This window comes from Rana temporaria, chromosome 4 (assembly GCF_905171775.1).
Source record: "Rana temporaria chromosome 4, aRanTem1.1, whole genome shotgun sequence".
Lineage (NCBI taxonomy): Eukaryota > Metazoa > Chordata > Amphibia > Anura > Ranidae > Rana > Rana temporaria.
In genome coordinates this window covers 351,583,395-351,606,784 of record NC_053492.1, presented here as the reverse complement: position 1 = coordinate 351,606,784, position 23,390 = coordinate 351,583,395, and the positions used below count along the sequence as shown (strand labels likewise).

At 44.7% G+C, this 23,390-nt stretch overlaps 1 protein-coding gene across 1 annotated transcript in view; it reads right to left on the bottom strand.

Annotated features, from left to right (window-relative positions):
- EPM2A (EPM2A glucan phosphatase, laforin) overlaps positions 1–23,390 on the bottom strand; it is a 148,735-nt gene that overhangs the window by 17,219 nt on the left and 108,126 nt on the right. The window contains exons 3-4 of the mRNA XM_040350816.1: positions 20,214–20,388; positions 9,878–10,119 (exon numbers count right to left, since the gene is read on the bottom strand). Coding sequence (XP_040206750.1) covers positions 9,878–10,119; positions 20,214–20,388 — 417 coding nt within the window. The remainder of the gene's footprint in view (positions 1–9,877; positions 10,120–20,213; positions 20,389–23,390) is intronic.

Below are 23,390 nucleotides of genomic sequence, written 5' to 3'. Positions count from 1 at the left end.
ATTTTTCAGGCGCTTTTGGGCTAAAAGTAGCACATGTAAAGCGCTTAAACCCCCCCCCCCCCCCCCCGCAGGCCCAGTGTGAGAGCCCGAGTGCTTTCACTGGAGCGGTGCGCTTAGAGGACTAGAAAAAAAGTCCTGCAAGCAGAATCTTTGGGGCATTGTGGGAGCAGTGATTACCGCTCCTAAAACGCCCCTGCCATTGAAATCAATGGCCATCGCTGCCAAAGCGCCTGCAAAGCACTTCGGCAGTGGTGCTTTTGCAGGCACTTTTAACCCTTTTTCGGCCATTAGCTGGAGTTAAAGGCGCCCGTTAGCGGCCTAGAAGCACAGCTAAAACAACAGTAAAGCGACGTTAAAACTAGCAGCGCTTTACCACCAACGCCCCTTGCCCCAGTGTGAAAGTGCCCCTAGAGAATCGAAATATTAGTGACCTGGGCTGTGATGTTCTATGACAAATCAGAGATGGCTGCATTTCTGACAATATAGTTTTTGAGTAATAAAGTTAAAATTTTTATTTTTGTGGTCTTTTACTGGTGTCAGTAAGTTATATCCGTTTCACCACAAGTTGTTATTTTTCTGTTAGAAATTAGATTTATTTATAGATTTATTAGATGTGAAAATAGAAATGTGATATACAGGTATGCTCCTACCCGTGTGGTCAAATTTAAATTGACTGAACTACCCGGAGATGGGAAAATCAAATTCATGAACATATTTATAATGCTGAAACAATACATTTTTCTGCTCTCTCTTCCTTTCAGCAAGATCCCAATATAAAGTTAACAGGACTATGCAATCCCTCTTAAGTCAGAGCTCTGGTGTTCAGAGGATTACAAAAAGTGGATATAAAACAGCTTCAGATACATATACGAGATGTATGTAAAATACATTTAAGGTGTTACTAAACCCAGGACCCTGCATTCACTATATCTGGTCTCACACAGTACACATAACATGGAAATGCAATAGTTTTAGTAAATATAAACTGCTAACTACCTTTTTTCATCAGCACTATATAGAAGTCTTGTGACTTCTATCAGTGTTTGGTGAAAGCTTGTTGGAGGAGTTTTCATTCTGCTCCGACTGTCCTATAAGGCTGCACGACCCCTGGCCCTCTGTCTGGACAGTGCTGATTGGCCCTGTGCTGATCACATGCACTCTCCCAAGAAAAAAAAACTCGAGCAATACACAGCAAACTGAGCATGTACATCTTGTCCCCTAGCCTTTGTTCTACCAGGAGATGGATTGGGAACAGTGGAAGAAGGGAAAGAACAAATAAGACAGGATCAAACAGCCTTTTTACACAATGCAGAGGAATAACCCCTTCGTTTCCACAGTGAATAACTTGACGTCAGTGATAGGCGGATTCCTTGAGAATTTGCATGTGCATGAAATGCGTTGGGTGGGGCCTACGCGCTGATGTCATCGCCGCCATGTCCTTGTGGTAGGAGCTCCAGACATCTGTGTAAGCTTGTTTTGGCAAATATTGTTGTTTATACTTCGGTACATGTACTTGTTCTTAACTCTACTAAAATACTATACTATACAAGTATCACTTGGGCTCCTGCTGGTGAGCTTCATTTGTACAGTGCCTGATCCTATTGGTGCCTACCATGCAATCAACACATCGAAGCAGGTCACCATTATACTGCATAACAACAGTTCAAGGCTTATTGCACCTTATCATCTGGTGAGTGTTTAGATTAATGGAGGTGTATCACTGTGGAAGATTATCCCTCAGAACTTGGGGTGAAGTGTGTTCATTTTATGCTGGAATTTGTTTGATTTCTGGTGAGTGGTTTGGCACTTTACACTGACTATTGCGGATACACTGAGGAGAGATTCCGCCTTATGTCACAGTTCTATTTTTTGGACTTTTACTTACTGCACCTAAAAGGATTTTTGCTTTATGAATTATATTATTATATTATTGAAGCGCTGCACATTTTTTTCCATAGGATTCTAACGCCCTGTACACACGATCGGTTCATCCGATGAAAATGGTCTGATGGATTTTTTCATCAGATATCCGATGAAGCTGACTTTCATCAGTCTTGCCTACACACCATGAGTTAAAAAAACGATCGTGTCAGAACGCGGTAACGTAAAACACAACGACGTGCTGAGAAAAATGAAGTTCAATGCTTCCTAGCATGCGTCGGCTTGATTCTGAGCATGCGTTGATTTTTAACCGATGGATTTCCCCACAGACGATCGTTTTTTTCTATCGGTTTTTTAACCATCAGATAATTTTAAAACAGGTTCTACGTTTTTTCACCAATGGGAAAAAAACGATGGGGCCCACACACGATCGGTTCGTCTGATGAAAACGGTCATCAGACCGTTATCATCAGACAAACCGATTGTGTGTACGCGGCATAAGACTCCCTCACTCTGCTCCCATCTCGAAAATAGTGTTGTAATTTCTCCCAATGGGCTGATTTATGTATTTCTTGTTTTTTGGAAATTGATGTCAAGATAGTATAGAGTTCCTCAAACATTGAATAAACCTTTTCCACAGTCCTCCCCAGTATATTGGAGATGTCAACAACAGAAAGGTTCTACGTTGCACATATTCTGGGGTTGCCCAATGCTAAATAGCTTCTGGAAACAGGTAAAAGAAAAGAACTTTCATTTAAATTGATTGATGTAAATTTAGGAAACTCCAGCGGCCTTCCTCCTCCTCGCTCCTCTCTTAACCACTTAAGGACTCGCTCACGTATATATACGTCATCACTTTAGAAAATAAATATCTCGGTAACGGCAGCAGCTGCTGCCACAACCGAGATATCCATCTTTAACGTGGCCGGTCCTGTAAACGATAACGGTGGTCTCTGCGGGAGATCCGCCGTAAGTTCACTGTTATCGGCGGTGGGAGAGGGCCCCCCTCTCCCGCCGCTCTCCAGCGCCCTCCGCCGCTTACCGGAGCCGTCGGCAGCGGCGGAGGCGATCGGGTCCTGTGTCCTGCTTGTTCTGCAAGATGGCCCCCACCTGTCTCCATAGCATAGCAGGGCGGAAGCGACGTCAAAACGTCACTTCCGCCCATGTTTCTTAAAGGCACATTTTTCTGTTGTAATTTTTTCAAATGACAATTTTTTTTTTTTTTTGCATTTTAGTCTAAATATGGGATATGAGGTCTTTTTGACCCCAGATCCCATATTTAAGAGGAACTGTCATGCTTTTTTCTATTACAAGGGATGTTAACATTCCTTGTAATAGGAATAAAAGTAACCCATTTTTTTTTAAAGCGCCCCGTCCCGACGAGCTCACACGCAGAAGCGAACGCATATGTGAGTAGCGCCCGCATATGAAAACGGTGTTCAAACCGCACAAATGAGGTGTCGCCGCAATCGTTAGAGCGAGAGCAATAATTCTAGGCCTGGCCCTCCTCTAACTCAAAAGATGCAACCTATAGAATTTTTTAAACGTCGCCTATAGAGATTTTTAAGGGTAAAAGTTTGACGCCATTCCACGAGCGGGTGCAATTTTGAAGCGTGACATGTTGGGTATCATTTTACTCGGCGTAACATTATCTTTCACACTAATATAAAAAAAATTGGGCTAACTTTACTGTTGTCTTATTTTTTTATTCAAAAATGCGCGCTTGTAAGACGGTGTGCCAAAAAGTATTGCAATGACCGCCATTTTATTCTATAGAGTATTAGAAAAAAATATATATAATGTTTGGAGGTTCTAAGTAATTTTCTAGAAAAAAAACTGTTTTAAACACTGAGTCTGAAAAACAGGCAAGGTCCTTCAAAACAATATAAATGGTCACTTTTAATTCATCTTTTAAATGCAGCAAAAGTGCACATTCTGTTATCTTGGAAATAACCACACACTCTTCTGAATGGCTTTGAAAAGTCAAATAAATTAACACTATGGAAGAAATTGTGGCAATGGCCAATGGGGAAGAGAAAAAAAAGTTCTGTAAAACTTGGTTTTAGGGCCAGATCCACAAACGAATTACGCCGGCGTATCTATGTAATTTTTAAAATGCCCCGTCGTATCTTTGTTTTGTATCCACAAAACAAGATACGACTGAATCTGGGCTCGATCCGACAGTCTTAGTACGCAGTCAGATCGTAGGTGCATATTTACGCTGGCCGCTAGGTGGCGTTTCCGTCAAATTCCACATTGAGTATGCAAATTAGCTAGATACAGCGATCCACGAACGTACGTCCGGCCGGCGCATTTTTTTACGTTGTTTCCGTAAGGCTTTTTTCGGCGTATAGTTACCCGTGCTATATGAGGCGTATCCTATGTTAAGTATGGCCGTCGTTCCCGCGTCGAATTTTTTAAATGTTACGTCGTTTGCGTAAGTCGTTCGCGAATAGGGCTTTGCGTAGAATGACGTCAACGTCGTAAGCATTGGCTTGTTGTGGGTTAATTTCGAGCATGCGCACTGGGATACCCCCACGGACGGCGCATGCGCAGTTAAAAAAAACGTCATTTACGTTGGGTCAAGATGTATTAACATAAAACACGCCCCCCATCACATACATTTCAATTGCGCGCCCTTACGCCGCCTAAATTACACTACGCCGCCGTAACTTACGCCGGGAATTCTTTGAGGATACAAAAAAAAAGCTGTAAGTTACGGCGGCGTAGTGTATCAGAGATACACTACGCCGGACGGATAGAAGCGCCGTGCTTCGTGGATCTGGCCCTTAATGTTTAGAATTGACCTTCTCTGCAGAATACTGTGAACTGATGACAGCCATAAATAATTAAGCAAATATGCCGATATGGTAGAAATGTGTAAATGTGCATTAGTGATTATACCAAGACACAGTCCTCCTAATCCCCCCCCCTTTTTTTTCTTCTCCTTCTTTCCCTTTCATTCTATTGTTAAGTAAGACTAATGGAACCTTTTACAAATTAAGTATACCTACTTCTTTGGTCTTCTTGGCCTCATAGATCACCTAGTGTATAGTTCATGTCTTTATATGATATACTAGATACAGTGATGGTCCTTCAGTTTCATATTTGCTCCAGCCTTGAACATCTTAACTATAACATTCATATTGTTCTTATTCAGACTCTATTTTCTAGGATCCATGGTTGTACTAATGCAAGTTTAAAGTGTTCCTACATAATCATGTATTTCATGGTTAACACTGATAATGTCATTTTTACGGGCTGCATATTTTCTAAAATGAAAAATAAAGAATTTACAAAAAAAAAAACCTTTGCAAAATTTTGAAAGATCATCCGTTGAGCTGGCTTCTAATTTATTTGTATGGTTTATTATATTCTAAACTATAAATACAATGTCAAAATAGCTTATGTATACGGTAAAATATAATCACTTTTAAAAAAATCAAGGATTGTCTCCTTGAATCTGTCTTATTCACTTATGGTTGGTCATTTAATAGTCTTGTGATGCAAGCTAATAAATTAATTTTACTGCAGTACATCATCTATTACTGCACGAGTGCTCCCAAGTTCGATTGCTCCACTAATTCCAAATAAAGATCCAGTGAACCATGTAACAAGATGATAATTCCATATTCCAGATCAAGACTGGTTTACAAAACACAACCCACATCAGGCAGATTCACAGCTGAAGGGGATTTAAAATGCAGACCAACCAATCCTTTTTCTTCACTTTCAATTACTGTATTTATTGGTGTACAACACTCACTTTTTTACCCTGAAAATAGAGGATAAACTGTGCCTGCGTGTTATACGCAGGGGGCTGTGGAAAGTTTTTTTCCTGAAACTTCCCTCTTAAAGTTAGGGTACGTGTTATACGCCTGTGCGTGTTATACGCCGATAAATACGGTATATAACAAACAAAATGCCTGTCATCACTAAGCCTGTGCATTAAGAGTCCATCCCCTTATTTAAAAAGAGCAAAGAGAGTATAGGCTGATATTTAGGGTGGCATATGCTTGGATGTCTTCCAGCAATGTACCAGCTTGTATGTGTCAGGTTACCTGAGGCCAGGTGACAGGTGTACACCACTGGGGTTAGGAGCGCATTGCTAAGGTTGTGGACCCTTTAGCTGACTGATGTAGATGGAGCTATGGGTGGTTCAGAAAAGCAGCTCCACCTGAGCACCGACACAGACCAAACAGGGAGCTAGAGCATAAGATTTCCCAGGACGCTGAGTCTAATGCCGGGTACACACGAGAGGATTGATCCGCGGATACGGTCCGCCGGACCGTATCCGCGGATAAATCCTCTCGAGGATTTCCGCGGATTTTGATCCGATGGAGTGTACTCACCATCGGATCGAAATCCGCGCCGAAATCCCATCGCGATGACGTGTCGCGGCGTCGCCGCGATGATGACACGGCGATGTGAGCGTGACGCTGTCATATAAGGAATTCCACGCATGCGTCGAATCATTACGACGCATGCGGGGGATTCATTCGGATAGACCAGCGGATCAATCTGTTGGGATGGATTCAAGCGGATAGATTTTAAAGCATGTCTTAAAATTTTTATCCGCTGGAAATCCATCCCAGGGGATAAAAATCTGCGGAAACAGATCCGCTGGATTGTACACACCAGGGGATCTATCCGCTGGAGCCGGTCCGCGGATCAATTCCAGCGGATGGATCCTCTCGTGTGTACGGGGCCTAAGAGCCAGCAGGTTTTCACTAGAGCCTCTGATGGTGAGTATGGACTTCACTGCAGCTCCAGGTCGCAGCCCCTAAGGTCTCCCAGCTCACGCTCATGGCTGGCTGCAATCCAGGGCAACAAGGAATAGTCAGAAGGACAAGCGGACAAGCCAAGGGTCGGGGCTACAAGCAGACAGGGATAGTCAGGACAACAAGTCAAATGTAGAGCATACGGCAAGAAACACACAGGGAAGCCTTAACACACTATTACTCGGGCAAGGCTGGCTTGCAGTGCACAGTTAAGTAATGCTTCCTGTTAGAGGCTGGGGTGGAGCCATGCTGAGAGAAGATTACTTAAACATGCAGGTGTGAGAGCATGGTCCTTAAGCTGACACACAGATCAGAGAGGTAAAAAGACAGACAGGGCATGAAACATTACTGCAGATACATTACAGTATGCCCGGTGTGATAGGTTGCATTTCCAATGTAGCAGGGGGTTCACATGCATTGTTTTCTAGAATTTTTTAAAGCTGAAGTCTAGTCTTACCTATAGTTTTGCACAGGTGTACAGGCTTCTCTCCTTTACGTATTGCTTACTTCTACGCCGTCGTATCTTAGGGTGCAATTTTTCTGCTGGCAGCTCCTGTTACTCTAGTTAAAGGGGTTGTAAAGGTAAATGTTTTTTCACCTTAATGCATCCTATGCATTAAGGTGAAAAAACATCCGACGATACCGGCCCCCACGAACCCCCGTTTTACTTACCTCACCCCTCGAAAGTCCCACGCGCGTCCTTGTGATCCTCTTCGGTTCCCAGCCTGGCCGTTGATTGGCTAGGCTGGACGGATTGATAGCAGCGCAGCCATTGGCTGGTGCTGCTGTCAATCACATCCGATTACGCAGTGGGCCGAGTGATACAGTCGGCGGCTATATGCGCGCCCGCAAAAGCTTTCCACCATGCGAGCTCGCCGTTGAGGGACCCCAGAAGACAGGATTCGGGGACACTCTGTGCAAAACGAGCTGCACAGTGGAGGTATAAAATAATATACTTAGCTCAGGGTTCAGTAACCAGCATTGGCTAGGGCCAGGTTAGGCATCTGGCAACCCACAGGTAGGTAGAGGTCCAGTTGCATGGCTAAGAAGTAGATAGGCTGACCCTAAGTTCTAGTATCACATAAGTGAAACAACGATTGGAGGATCTCCCCATCATCACTGATTCTGTCTTCAGGCCTTCGACACCAAGACAGACACTACATCATGATCATCCTTAGTGGTCCCTGCAACTGGACTTTGCTACAATATTCATCTGGTGGTATCTCCATTAATAACTATATATACCTGGGTATAGGTGCGCAATTTAATCAGAACTCTTGTCAGCACTTTGTTGGTATTACCCATTTTACATTGGATGTATGTAATATTACTAATCTTTAATTATTTAACCACTTCACGCCGATATACGTCGGCAGAAGGGCACGTCCTCTTTAAGAGCCCAGCCGTGGGGTCGCGAGCGCGCCGCGGCGGCGTGCTCACGACCCGGACCGAAGCTCCGTGACCGCGCCCGCGGGACCCATGGATCCGATCGCCGCCGGTGTCCTTCGATCGGTCACAGGAGCTGAAGAACGGGGAGAGATGTGTGTAAACACACCTTCCCCGTTTTTCATTGTGGCAATGTCAGTGATCCTCTGTTCCCTGATATAGGGAAAGACGATCACTGACGTCACACGTCCAGCCCCGCCCCTCTACAGTTAGAAACACATATGAGGTCACACTTAACCCCTACAGCGCCCCCTAGTGGTTAACTCCTTCACTGCATTGTCATTTTCACAGTAATCAGTGCATTTTTTAGCACTTTTCGCTGTGAAAATTACAATGGTCCCAAAAATGTGTCAAAATTGTCTGATGTGTCCCCCATAATGTCGCAGTCACGAAAAAAAAAAAACACTGATTGCCGCCATTAGTAGTAAAAAAAAATTATTAATAAAAATGCCATAAAACTATCCCCTATTTTGTAAACGCTAAAAGAAATTCGCAAACCAATCGATAAATGCTTATTGCGATTTTTTATCAAAAATAGGTAGAAGAATACGTATCGGCCTAAACTGAGGAAAAAAAAAGTTTTTTTATATCTTTTTTGGGGATATTTATTATAGCAAAAAGTAAAAAATATTGCATTTTTTTTTAAATTGTCGCTCTATTTTTGTTTATAGCGCAAAAAATAAAAACCGCAGAGGTGATCAAATACCACCAATTATTTGTGGGGGAAAAAGAACGCCAATTTTGTTTGGAAAACACGTCGCACGACTGCGCAATTGTCAGTTAAATCGAAGCAGTGCCGAATCGCAAAAAGGGGCAAGGTCCTTAACCTGCATAATGGTCCAGGTCTTAAGTGGTTAAAGCTCCTATTATTCCCCTACTGGTGTGTATCTATTTACTTTTGGTTAATGTTGTATTCTGGCTGCAGTAGTTCCTCTTCGCTCAATTACTTTAATTGGGTTACTAGTTAATTTCCCAGAAAGGGAATCATGATGAAATAATTGCTTGTTATAAGAGGACCAGCAACAATGATACCATTGCAGCTCCTTTGTATGTAGTGGCCAATCACATTTTTATTGTTGTATGGTACAAGTTATACAAAATAAATAAAATAAAAATTACTTTAAAAATTCTATAGGCTGATTTAAGCTAATTTACTGTATATATTTAGTTTGAGACATATTGATTGAAGTTCATAGGGGTATTCATGTGACCAACGCATTTCCTAAAGTGTTTGTAATTTCCAGCAGTAAAAGCATCATAGATGGGGGCTCAAGCTCTAAGAAATTCTGGCCCTTAAAGTGGAACTTTAATCAGAGAATTAGGGCCTACTAGATCATTTCAGGATGGCCCCTTTTGCAGGTATGGCTATGTGAAACATTTAAAAATAGGTGCCTATATTGTTTAAAATCCAGTAATACACTCTCACCCTGCTCTGCACATGCTACGTTGCTCTCTATGTCAGGCAATGTGCCAAATTTGTAGAGGCTGATCTGCTGAGAACCTAAAGATTTACTACTGCTCAGGGGCTCTGGGCTTCAGCAAAATGGCAGCCTCCGGCAAGAAGAAACAGGAGCAATGCTGGAGGCAATTCACAGCACACACTAATTTTGTTGGCATAATTAATGTGAAATGTGTGTTCCTTCATAAAGAACATTATTTGTATCAATTTGTTATGGGTAAAGTTCCACTTTCATTTGGCTAGATTAGTGAATGGTTGGTATGTAAATAACAGAGTTATAAGAACATTTTCATTCATAACGTATATGTACCTTCTGTACTCATATCAGGTGTGGGTATCCATATGTAGGTCATTCCAACATCCTTATACAACATGAACAAGGTATCTGGGCTCATGGGTTCATTGTATCGATTGCAGCCTTTACTGTTCTGGACAATGTCCCACTCCGTTTGAAAGTTTAAGACGGCAGTCACTTTTAGTTCATGCTTCATCTTTATAGTAACATGCTCCAACTGTTGTGGACAACTTCCCAACCAGATATTGGGCAGTATTCTGTTGAAATACACAGATGCATAGTCAACATATGAAAATAAAATTGCACTTAGATGCCAAATTGATTTACACAATTTCTTAGGCTTCCCATATTTTCAGGGTATGACGACATCTTGCTTAATAAAATGTAGCTTAATGAAAATGTCTAGAATGGCCATGCTTACAGTACAATCCCCATACATGAAAAGAGGCAGTTTCATCACAAGGTGGCCGTTTTCTAGCACTGGATGAATTAAAAGGGTTGTAAACCCTCAAGGTTTTTCACCTTAATGCATTCTATGCATTAAGGTGAAAAACCTCCTGTGATGCAGCAGCCCCCCAGAGGCCCCCTTTTACTTACCTGAAACCGGTCTTTCCAGTGATGGGGATGAGCACACCAGCTCCAGCCGGTGTCTAGGGTCCTGATTGGACAGATTTATAGCAGCGCAGCCATTGGCTCACACTGCTGTCAATCAAATCCAATGATGCAGGAGTCGGGGGCACGGTTGCCCCGAAAGGAGAGAGGATCTCCGATGGGGCACTCAAGAAGAGAAGGAGCCAGGAGTGCTGCTGAGGGACCCCAGAAAAGGAGGATCGGGGCAAACAAATCTTTACATTTTGTTTAAGCCTTTCTAAACAGTAATCCTCACTTTCAACACAAATGTATATTTTATATACTGTATATCTACATACTGTATATAGAATAGATAGATAGATAGATAGATAGATAGATAGATAGATAGATAGATAGATAGATAGATAGATATTATATATACACACACACACACAGTATCTCACAAAAATGAGTACACCCCTCACATTTTTGTAAACACTTTGCTACAATGTAATGTGCTGAGTGTACAGCTGAGTGTACAGCTTGTACAACAGTGTAAATTTGCGCCGCTCTTTTCTATGGAGCGATCTGATGAAAACTGACAGCGTGTCCGTTTTCATCAGATCTCACCCGATCCGATCCGCCATGGACAGATGGGGACATATGCTCATACGTCTGATTTTAGCGGATCGGATTGGGTCGGATGTCAGCGGACATGTCTCCTCTGACATCCGACGCATCATAGGGATGCATGGAGCGGCCGTTCAGGTGCACTGTCAAAACCGTGTGAAAGGGGCCTTAAGCAGCTCACCTGCTTTGGAATTGTGTGACTATTTTGTTGAATAATCACTTGACATTTTTAACTGGTTACATGCAATCTCTAAATTGTAAAAAATAAATGTAAGCCCATGCTCCCATTGGGCTGTGGGAGTGAAGTGTGCGAGTTCAGCTGAACTCGCAAAATTTCACTTCCGCTTGTCATTCTCGATTTCGGCTGCGATTACAGAGACATCTGTGCACAGATGTCAATGTAAATTGGTGGCCGAAATCGCAAAAAGTAGTACAGAAACTACTTTTTGAAATCGGCACAGCGCCGCAGATGCGGCATAGCACCAATTAGGACAGTGTCATTGCTGACAATTGCCGCCGATTTGACATGCGGTTTGACATGACAAATCGCATTTCAAATCGCACCAGTGTGAACCAGGGCAAAGAGATAAATATGAGGATGACAATGTTTAGAGGAGTACATGTGGCACTCCCATATAAGAAATTGTTCCATCGGACAACTTGGGTACAACCAGCATGGCGAATTTTTAAATGCGATTACTGCCAGCGGCTGTATCTGCTAGCATTAATCACTGTGTTCTTCCCCACTGGGGAACACACTGACTGTGTTGATGGGGGAATTGAGCAATTTACTTTCCTGCTATCTATGACCTGCCTTAGTTAATTTCTCCTACACAGCTGATTCTTTTTGATTTATGATTGTATTCTAACATACATGTTAACCTGTTGATCTAATATAATCGTTTGATCATGCCTACAAAAGACTTAACTGTGCTTATGTGTACCTAGGAGAACTGACGCTGTTTTTAAGGCAAAGGATGGCCACACGGCCCACACCAAATATTAATTAGATATACTTTGTTTTCTGTTTATGCACTTTGTAGGTTGTTAATAAATCAACTTTTAATTTAATGCTTTTTGAAAGCATCCTTATTTTACAGCCTTTTTTACAGTTATAATAAATATATATTGATTTGCGGATATATATTTGCTTATAACATACGCAGAATCTGCTTCCTGCTTAATAACCCCCACACAGTCATTGTGCTTTACTGCTCTTTTCTTTCAAATAGGTCTAATACGATTAAAAAAAAAAGTCAGGCTATCAGAACTTATTTAACCACTTCAGCCTCTAACTATTTTGCTGGTCAATGACCGGGCCACTTTTTGCGATTCGGCACTGCGTCGCTTTAACTGACAATTGTGTGGTTGTGCGACGTGGCTCCCAAACAAAATTGGTGTCCTTTTTTCTTCCACAAATAGAGCTTTCTTTTTATGGTATTTGATCACCTCTGCGGTTTTTATTTTTTGCGCTGTAAACAAAAATAGAGCAACAATTTTGAAAAAAAATGAATATTTTTTACTTTTTGCTGTAAAAAATATCCCCAAAAATATATATAAATTTTTTTCCTCAGTTTAGGCCGATATGTATTCTTCTACATATTTTTCGCAATAAGCGTTTATTGATTGGTTTGTGCAAAAGTTATAGCGTCTACAAAATAGGGGATAGTTTTATGGCATTTTTATTAATAATTTTTTTTTTTTACTAGTAAATCAGCGATTTTTATCGGTACTGCGACCTTATGGTGGACACTTTTATTTAAATTATTTTTTTATTGAGTTTTCAAAACACGTATACAATAACAGGCCACATATGTGACCAACATTGACCGGTTAAAACACAGGGACCGGTGTTCAAAACCAAACATGACAAAACTGAAGGGGGGGAGAGAGAAAAAAAAAAAAAGGAGGGGGGGGGAAGGAATGAGGGGACCGAAATGCTCACATTGAACCCCGTCAGCAGGTGCTGAACGGGCTAGGATGGATAGAAATGAAAATATGGGTCAGAGCACAACCGATCCCCCCCATACAATATACCTGAGACTCTTCCACCTACTCCCAGCTCCAGTGCCAAATCTGGTGACGTATGGCCCCATTCTCTCCCAAGGAGCCCATCTATAGCAATAGCTCACCCCAAGATCCTCCACAGACCTGAGTTGTCACCCCTATGCGTGCAGGTCACAGCTCTCCCCAGTTCCTTCCTTCAGGATTCCCCGACCACTGTAGCTGCCAGGCACTGAACTTCTCCATCGATGTGGCTTAGTCTGATACCGTATCTGTGGAGGCCATCCAACCCCCCCACACCTTATCAAACTTGGTCAATGCCCCCCTACTCAAGTATGTGGCTTTGTAAAATGGGATGGCTTTGTTGACTAACACCTTCCAGGCTGTCACCGTCGGGGCAGAGGAACTTTTCCAAGAGACAATAATTCGTTTTTTAGCATAGAAGAGCACAAGAATGAGAAGCGTCCTTACAGCCCTAGTCGTTGCTAGGGGTTCGACCAAAAGTAACAAGCACACCTCCACAGTCATGGGGATTGAAATAGTAGTGACCGACCGGATGCAATCTACCACTGCCTGCCAGTACGCCTGAATCTGGGTGCACTCCCAGAAAATATGCATAAAATCGGCAGTAGGCACGGAGCACCGCCAGCAAGCCGATCCCTGACCCCTGAACATTCTAGCCAGCCTGGCAGGAGTCAGGTACGCCCTATGTAGGAACTTGTAGTGTATAAGCCTGTCTCTTGTAAAAACTAAGGCCTGGAAAGCCGCCCCCCAGACATCGTCCCAGTCGTCCCTGTCCAATCCCGCGGTCACCGAGTCCCAAGCACGCCTACAAGGCGACAGCAACCCGGTGGTCTCGGGGAAAAGGTCTTTATAGAGGCTGGAAACCTCCTTGGGAAGTGGTTCACTACGAGCCAGTGACTCCAGGTCCCCAGACTCCAGAACCAAAGGATTCCCTCCGAACTGGGCCTGAAACGCATGGCGCAATTGTAGGTATCTAAAAAAATGGGTATTAGGAAGGTCATGTCGCGTTTTCAAGTCGTCAAACGTCCTTAAGGTACCATTCACTACAACATGGCTCAAGGTCTTAATCCCATAGGCCGTCCATACCACTGGGTCCGGGTAGTCCAGAAAGTGGACCAAGTTGGGGTTTCTCCATAGGGGCGCGTGGGGGGAGAGGGTAGCACGATCAGTAGGTCTTAATGCTTGCGCCACGACCCATGCTCTGATCACTGACCTCATAGAAGGTGTTAAGGGGTACGGGGCCCTCGGGCCCCTGTAGACTAACCGGGAGAGTGCCTCATAGGAGCCCACGCAAGAAGCTTCCAGCGACACCGCGGCATCGTCCGGAGCAGAAGTCAGCCAACGGTGTGCTACCGTCAACTGGCCGGCCAGGAAATATTTAGAAAAATTGGGCACCGCCCGGCCTCCCTCCCCCCATGGCTGTTGAAGGATGGACAACTTAAGGCGGGGTGAACTACCCTGCCACAGGAAGGAGGATATCATACCATCTATGGCCTTGAAAACCGACTTTGGTATCCACACCGGGGCGTTCCTAAGCGTATAGAGCAGGAGAGGAAGGATCTTCATTTTTAGTAGATTAACCCTACCTATGAGGGACAGGGGGAGATTTTTCCAGGAGTTCAGTTTTTTGGAGACGACATTCAGCAATGGGGACACATTGAGGTCAATAAAGTTTGTCACGGAGTTAGTAATTTGCAGCCCCAAGTACCTAATTTGAGTCACCCACTGTAGGGGGTTTGAGGGGTCGGCCCCTCCAGGGGACACATGGGAGCGGAGTGGGAGGATTTTGGATTTGGTCCAGTTAACTTTGAGACCGGATACCTCAGTAAATTTGCCCATCAGTGACAGTGCGGCATGTAGAGAAGGGCCAGTGTCCCCAAGAAATAGAACCAGGTCGTCTGCATAAAGAGTCACCGACTCAGTCAAAGTGCCCACCCTGATACCCTGGATTAGGGGCGAAGATCTCAACGCAATCGCCAAGGGTTCCATCACCAGGGCAAACAGGCCCGGTGACAGGGGACAACCCTGCCTGGTGCCCCTGGATACTGGAAAGGCGCCCGACACTTCGCCATTCAGACGAATTGCCGCCACTGGTCTATCATACAGCAATGAAATCCATTTGAGAAATACAGGTCCAAAGCCCATACGCTCCAGCACCCGCGTCATATAGCCCCAATCAATGGAGTCGAACGCCTTTTCCAGATCGAAAAACACCAGGGCCCCCCTGTGAGATATTTCTCCGTCAATTTGCGTGTGCGTGTATACCCTGCGAATGTTAATGTCAGTAGCCTTTTTGGGCATGAACCCCGTCTGGTCAGGAGATATCAAATGGTCTAAGCAGGACATCAACCGATTGGCCACCATCTTGGTCAATATCTTGAGGTCCATGTTCAGCAGCGCAATAGGCCTATAGGACGAACAGTAAAGGGGGTCCTTCTCAGGCTTGGGGAGCAGGACCACATGAGCCTCGTACCAAGAGGGGGGCATACTCCCTACCTCCAAACACTCCCCATAGAGGTTCAGTAGTCTGTGGGACACCACCTCTGAATAGGTCTTATACCACTCTGCCGGAATACCGTCAGGGCCCGGCGCCTTGCCATTCGGGAAGGAGGCAATAGCCACAGCCAGCTCTTTGGAAGAGAAAGGAGCCTCCAAAAGCTCGACCGCCTCCCTAGGCAGCACCGGGATCTGAATGGAATCCAGCAGGTCCGTCAGAACCTGGTTGTCATACTGTGGGATAGCCGCATAGAGGTCAGAGTAGTAGGACACAAACGCTTGTAGAATACCTTCCCTGTCCCGTACCAGAGTGCCCCCAGTCGTGTAAATACATGGAACGGACACATGTGATCTGACATCTGCTGCCAAGTAGGCAAGCAGTTTCCCATTCTTGTCTCCTCTTTCAAACAGATCCTCTGCCCTACGCCTAAACGTGCATTGTGTAAGGGATTGCAGGTGGACCAAGAAAGCTCTTCTAGCCATCTGCAACTCCACAAGTGTGGAGGCAGAGGGCGCCTCAGCATGAGCCTTCGCACACCGAATCTCATGCGCCTGGAGCGCTTCCGACTCAGAGTTCTTTTCCGTCCTGGCAGCCTTAATAGCAGCAATGTACACTCCCCGGGTGGACGCCTTGAACGCATCCCACACCATGTGTCCACCCGCAGAGCCCTCATTCGCCTCCCAGTACTCCGTTACATGGCCAGAGACCAGTGACTCAACTGATGGTTCATCTACCCATCCCGGGTGCAGCCTCCAGAGTCTCCTTCCACCCCCCCCGGGACGACTCAATGTCACCTGTAAGGGAGTGTGATCCGAGAGTCCCCCGGCCAGGTAATCAACATCCGTCACCTGCGGCAGGAGGGCCGGATTCGCGAAGGCAAGGTCTATACGGGAGGAGGAGGAACTGACGTGGGAAAGATAGGAGTAACCTCTCTCACCAGGATGTTTCCACCGCCACAACTCCTCCACAGCCGCTACATCCGCCCAGTGTCTGAGGTCTAGGTTGCGCGCCCGCTGGGGTTAGAGGCATCCAACCCGTAGTCCAGTACATTGTTAAAATCCCCAGCCACCAGCAACTTTAATGGGCCAAAAGTGGCAATTTTCTCTAAAATCAGATATAATACCTCTTTGTTGAAGGGGGGAGGGATGTACACATTAGCTATGGCCAGCAGCTGGGAGTCAACAGTGAGGACCACAATAGCATATCGCCCGTGGGGGTCTGTCACAACATGTTCTATATTACATTGCAGTTTCTTGTGCAGCAGGATGACCACACCCCTTGCATATGAGGAGTAAGTGGAGTGAATCGCTCTCTGTATCCAGTTCCTATTCAGGGAAAGAGTTTTACTACCCACCAGGTGGGTCTCTTGCAGGAGAACAATATGTGGGTTTAGGGATTTAAGGTACTGTAAAACTAAAGATCTTTTGTATTTAGAGTTTAGACCGCGGACATTCCACGACACTAGCTTAATATCATTCATTGGGTGGGGGGGGGGGGGTAACATGCTGATGAAAAGTAAATCAAGCATACGAGGAGGGAGGAAGCTGGACACAGAGAGCCATTGAATAACATATCACAGCAGTTCAACAGGGTGTGACACGTAGAGCATTGCACATAGTACAGTGTAGCACATTTGGAGCGGGGCCCCAGGGCCCCTAGGGGGTGAAGGCACAGAGTCAAAGCCTCATATAGAAAGACAGGGGGAAGGCAAAAAATGCCTGGGAAAAAAGGGAGAAAAATTAACAATAAAAAGTTAAAGCAAAAAAACATTGTTAAAATCCCAACGCCCTGTTTGCTCCAGGCGAACCAAACTAAAAAACGGTATTACCGCCAGAGAAACTTTATACCCAAAAACTTAGAAGTCAGGTGTGGAACGTCTCAACAGTTCATCCACTCCAAGAGAGAAAATAAAGGGGAAAAAAAAAGGTTCCCAGGGGTTCCAGGGAAACACCAAGAAATTTCAAACCGTGCTTAACAGTACCTGTTGCTCCTGTCAGGAACGGATGCTTGACCACGCAGAATAGTCCATCCATCATTGATCTACTAAGTTCAGCAGCCAAGAGCAACCGGAGTGCAGCAAGGAGGTACTGCAGCAAGGAACCACTGCTCCCAGCAAGGGCAATGGTGACGAGGTAAGTTACTTTTCCTCCCTAGGCTGACTGCTCCGTCACCCAGCCTCCACAGGCCCCTAGGCCATCGAATCCAGCCAGTCCACCGCCTCCGCCGGAGAGTCAAAAAATTTTGCAGAGCCCCTATGAATCACCTTTAGGCGACTGGGATAGAGCATGCTATATACCAGGCCTTTTTCCCGCAGGCGACGACGGACATCCGTAAAGGAGCGCCTTCTCTTCTGCAGCTCCTGGGAGAAGTCAGGATACAAATGAATCGCTGCATTTTCATGCTTCAGCTCCGGGTGTTTTCGGGCCTCTGCCAGGATCATGTCCGGGTCCCTGAAATTCAGGAGGCGGACCAGGAACGCACGCGGCCATGCACCCACAGGCCTCTTGCCGGTGGGGACCCTGTGAGCGCGCTCCACTACGTAGACAGGAGACAGATTCCGCAGGCCCAGGAGTTCTTTAAAGAACGTCTCCGCAAATTCCACCGGGTTGGCTCCCTCTGCGCCCTCCGGGAGCCCAACCACCCTAACATTGTTGCGGCGGAGGCGATTTTCGGCGTCCTCGGAACAGGCCAGTAGGACCCTGACCTGCTGTTGCAGCTCCCCAACCGAGTGAGCGGTGGAGGCCACCGAGTCCTCCACCACGGATATGCGGTGTTCTGCCTCTGACAGGCGGCCTCTAAATTTGTCCATGTCCTGCCTTATCAGCCCACACTCTATGGCCAGGGTGTCAATCTTACCCTCCACGGAGGACTTGCTGTCCGCAATGGCCGCCAGGATCGCGGCGGTGGACCGACCCCCCAGCATCTCCTGCAGGTCCTTCTCTTCCACCTGCGGCCCCTCCAGGTCCAGCGACTCGAGGTCCGCCATCCAGGATTCCGTTTGCGCCGCCACCGAGGCCGGGAAGGATGATGAAGGCGGCAAGATGGCCGCCGCGCGCGTGTTTGGCGGTGGGCGCCGGGCCGAGGAACTCACCGCCTTCTTGGCCGAGCCGCGCTTTCCAGTCATCGGGAGGCCCGGGGCTGTCCCCCGGACAGAAGGAAGAAGCTTGCTGAGCAGGATGGCACCCTAAGGTAAGGATGGAGACGGATTCAGGTCACGGATGGCAGGAGCACAGGCAATGCACGTCCGTCTCGCTCTACATCCCGGCCACGCCCCATGGTTGACACTTTTGACCCGTTTTTGGGACCATTGGCATTTTTATAGCGATCAGTGCTTTAAAAATGCATTGATTACTGTAAAAATGTCACTGGCAGGGAAGGGGTTAACACTAGGGGGCGAGGAAGGGGTTAATTATGTTCCCTAGGTGTGTTCTAACTGAAGGGGGGGTGGAACTGACTAGGGGAAATGACAGATCGCTGTTCATACATTGTATGAACAGACAATCAGTCATTTCTCCCCCTGACAGGACCGAGAGCTGTGTGTTTACACGAGTGATCGCGGGTGCCCAGTGGTGATTGTGCCCCCTGGGCACGTGCGTCGGCACCAGAAGCGAGCAGGGGGCGCGCGCGCGCCCCTAATGGCTGAAATGCGAAATGACGTAATATTACGTCGTTTCGCGCAGCCGACCTGACGCCGTAAAATTGCAACGGCTGGTCGGCTAGTGGTTAAGAAATGTTCAATAAGAACCTGTCATAACAGGGAAGAAAGCGTCCATTGATTATCTCCTGAGAATACTATTTCCCTGACTGCTGTGCTGACGCTATAGCTTCAATACTTTCTAAGTCACTGACCTAGAACATGTATAGCTAATGAAACCAAAACTCCTGAGCGGTAAACTTGTACTGGGTGAGTGTCCCAAAGAATTGAAGTTAGAGGATTAACATGACAGCAAGGCAACTATAATTTTCAGACATAGGTTAGCAACTGCAGCTACATGTATTTCCTATGACATAATTCCTTAAAGTAAATCACATTTTATGACGCAGAAATAACCAGAGGAGGGAGAATTAAACTAAGTTGTATTTGAAAAAAATATATATATAACAATATGGCACAGCAAGTAAATAAAAATTTGCAAATCTCACCAAAAATAGTTTTCTGGTAAATAAAACAATGTTAACTCAAAATGTTTACTTTGTTTCTCTTTAAACAAATAATCAAGTTAACTTAAAGGGTCACTAAAGGAAAAAAAATGTTTTGCTGAAATTACTGTTTACAGGGTATAGAGACATAATAGTTAACTGATTCCTTTTAAAAATGATTAAAAATAGATTAAAAACCAATCATATAATGTACCTACAGTTTAGTTTTGTTTTTGCTGTTGTTTCCTGGTTCTCTGATGTACAGAGCCAGAGAGCCAATAGAGGGCAGTGAAGGTTTTGCAAAACGAAACTGGATTGGTGCTGAGGGGTTTTAGACACACCTCCTTGATTAGTCACCACAGTGAGAAATCTCCCAGTACTGTGGTGATCAGGAAACAGATCCTTTAGTGACCCTTTAAATTAGCCAAAAACGGTGCCAATTTTAATTTGTTGCCTTACTTATAATAGTCTTTGAATTTTTAGTACCTGGAAAAGTGCATTGCTTGATTGTCAGCGATGTGAAAATAGAAGTTTGTAGTGTGTTTCATTTCATCTGTATGGCCAGTGGTTTCAATCCAGTGCCCTATTGGATAGCAATAAGCGCCATCAACTATATTGCTCTCATCATAAGTACAACATCGGTCATGGTGAGGTCCATTACCTAAGTATAAAGAAAATATAAAGGAGAACAAACATCTTTAAACATTTAGTTGTTTTTCAAAAAGCAGTGGCTAATAGTTACTGCAGTGTTAAAGGAAAATATACTGATTTTGGGTGAATTGACTTGTAATGTACTTCTAAGTACAATGTATTTCTTTGTTAAAGTAAGAAACACTCTGTAATATATTAGGCAAGTACTGTTAAAGCTTAACTCCAGACACAAATGCAATTATTTTTAATATATTACTCAATATAAATTCACTCACAGTAAATGCTTTTGGACACTCCAATATTACCTTGTAAAAGTAGCAGTGACTGTGACATCATCACTGGCCAGGGATGGACTGGCCATCGGGACTACCAAGAGTTTCCCGGTGGGCCAATGGCTCAGTGGGCCGGTCAGGTGCAGTCCTGGAGCCGCTCCTCTGACAGTGAGTGATCGCGATTTCACTTGCTGGAGTGAGTATTAGCCTTACTGCTCCCTCCAGCCTGCAGGGGGAGATAGACAGCCAGCAGACTTTTCTTCCTCTCTCCTCTATCACATAGGTGGAGAGAGGAACAATGCTGCCTTCAGAAATGGGAGTACACATGGGGGGAGGAGAAGGGGGACACTCTGATGCAAGGGGGACACTTAAAATTTAAGTGGACCAGTCTGCATAAAGTCCAGGGCCAAATTGTTGTCCCAGTCCAGCCCTGTCACTGGCTGCACATAACCTGTGCAGAGAGCAGAGCTCGGGGACGCACCCAACAGGCTCCACCCACTACAGGTTGCCTGCAAAAAAAACTAGAGGAGGAGGTGGAGACCAGACCACACCCTGCACAAGGGGAGAGAGCAGAAGTGACAGGTCTTTATTACTTGAAGCAGCAGTGACCAGTCTATTATTTGAAGCTCCTGCACAGAAGCAAGTTTTCACACATGGATTATTGCACAGATCTGGAAAACATACATTAAAGCACACTTAAGCCTCATACACACGGTCGGCCTTCAAACAAACTTTTCCGTGGATTTTTGTTGGCTTTGGCTGTGTACTTGGTATGCATACACACGGCAGGACTTTTTCAACAAACTTTCTCAAAATCACGTGGTTTTTCAGCTCTTTTCTGCTCTTTACGGCCACCCTTTGGTCAACTTCTGCTATTGTTGGTTGATTTTAACATTCTGAGCATGCGTGCTTGTACTTTGGACTAATGTCTGATGGACTTTCTGTAAACACAATAGGATTTTGCACCGTAGGACTTTTGTTGCCGAAAAAGTTTGTCTGTTTGCAGAGCACACTTTTGTCCGACGAAAACCGAAAAAGTTTGTCCAAATGGAGCGTATACACGATCAGATTTTTTTGAAAACCTGCTCATTTTGAAGTTTGTTCTCAAAAAGTCAGACCGTGTGTATGGGCCTTAAGGCCCCTTTCACATGGGCGGCTGTTCTGCCATAGTAAAAAGCATGTTTCTTTCCTGTGAAATTCAAGCCTCCAGGCACAGCGATCAGCTGCATTTGTACACTGCAATTAGCTGCGTTTACGTGCGGCTGCGTTTAGCTGCGGTTGGCCATTGTCATCCCCATAGCGACCGTTTTTATTTTGATGTGCTTCCTGTTTTTTCTTTTGTTCACGCTGCTATTCGCAGATGACACAGTGCACTGCGATTACCTGCAGTTATGTGCAGATAGCTGCGCTAAATCGTTCCTGGAGGCAGTCAAATTTATTTTTTCTATATGCACCAAACCGCATGTAACAAAACCGTCACTAAATGCAGTGTGTGAATGAGGCCATAGGAAAGCATTGTGTGCGTTTAGCTGTGGTAGATAACTTGATCTATCCGCAGCTAAAAGCAGAATTCTATCCGTCCGTGTGAAAGGGGTCTAAGGCCCCGTACAGACGAGCGGACTGTCTGATGAAAACGGTCCGCCGGACAAGTTTCTTAGCATGCTAAGAAACTTTTGTCCGCCGGATATCTGTCCGCTTGCCTCCGCTAGCCTGTACACACGATCGGATCTGTCCGCGGACCAGTTTCAGCGGACAGATCCGGTCGTGTGTACGAGGCCTAAGACTCAAGTAAGAATTCAAATGACTCTTGTATTTAGATAATATCTGCTTATCCCATAGTTCAGATTTAACTTTGAATACTAAACAAATGAAGACGCTTACAGTGGATTACCACAAATGTTTAATATAACTATATTTGAAAACTCTATTTTAAGTATTTGGCAATTAAACCATAACAACAGGCCTAACTAATATGTAGGACAGTACAAAGTTTTATCATCTTTCACATAAAACTCCTAAAAAGATAAAACATTCCTGCCACCCCCATGGACAAAACCATTCACAGTCTCTACAGGTATCAAGAAGCTTTAAATCTATTATTACAAGCAAATAGATATTGTCATTACAGCCTGTGGAATCCAATCACAGTGCCAACAGGTATCCGATAATCTCAAATCCAAAAATAAAACACTCCAGTATATCCACTCACAGTAAGCAGGACTTCTCATCACTTAAAAAATACTGCACATCAATCACTGTCACACTCAAACGGTTTTGGTTCAAAATTCAATGTGTATATTTGCTGTGAATAATCAGCACAAGTTCCAGTACTTATTTAACTCAAAGCTAAAAAATAAATAAATAAATAAAGGAGGACTCAATATATAGAACAGTACAGAGTATAGAGACATATAAAGAGTACAAGGAAATGCAATTTTTTTTTAAAGCCCAACTATGGGCGAAGTAAAAACAAAAGTCAGATTGATCAAGAGCCTGTGCCTTATTTTTACTGGTACTGTTACTAATGACCCCTCACTCATCCTTGGGTAATGTACTATAAAACATTCTCCTACACATCTGAAGGAGCATTATGGGCCTCCATGGTAAGGAGGCCCTGTCCTATTATTGTTATCCTTTGTTGCATACTACATTCTCCTTCAAACTCGATTGCTACTCAGAAAAATAACTGGTTTATCTGATTGGTGGTTGCCACACAGTTTGCTACTTTTCGACCTTATTT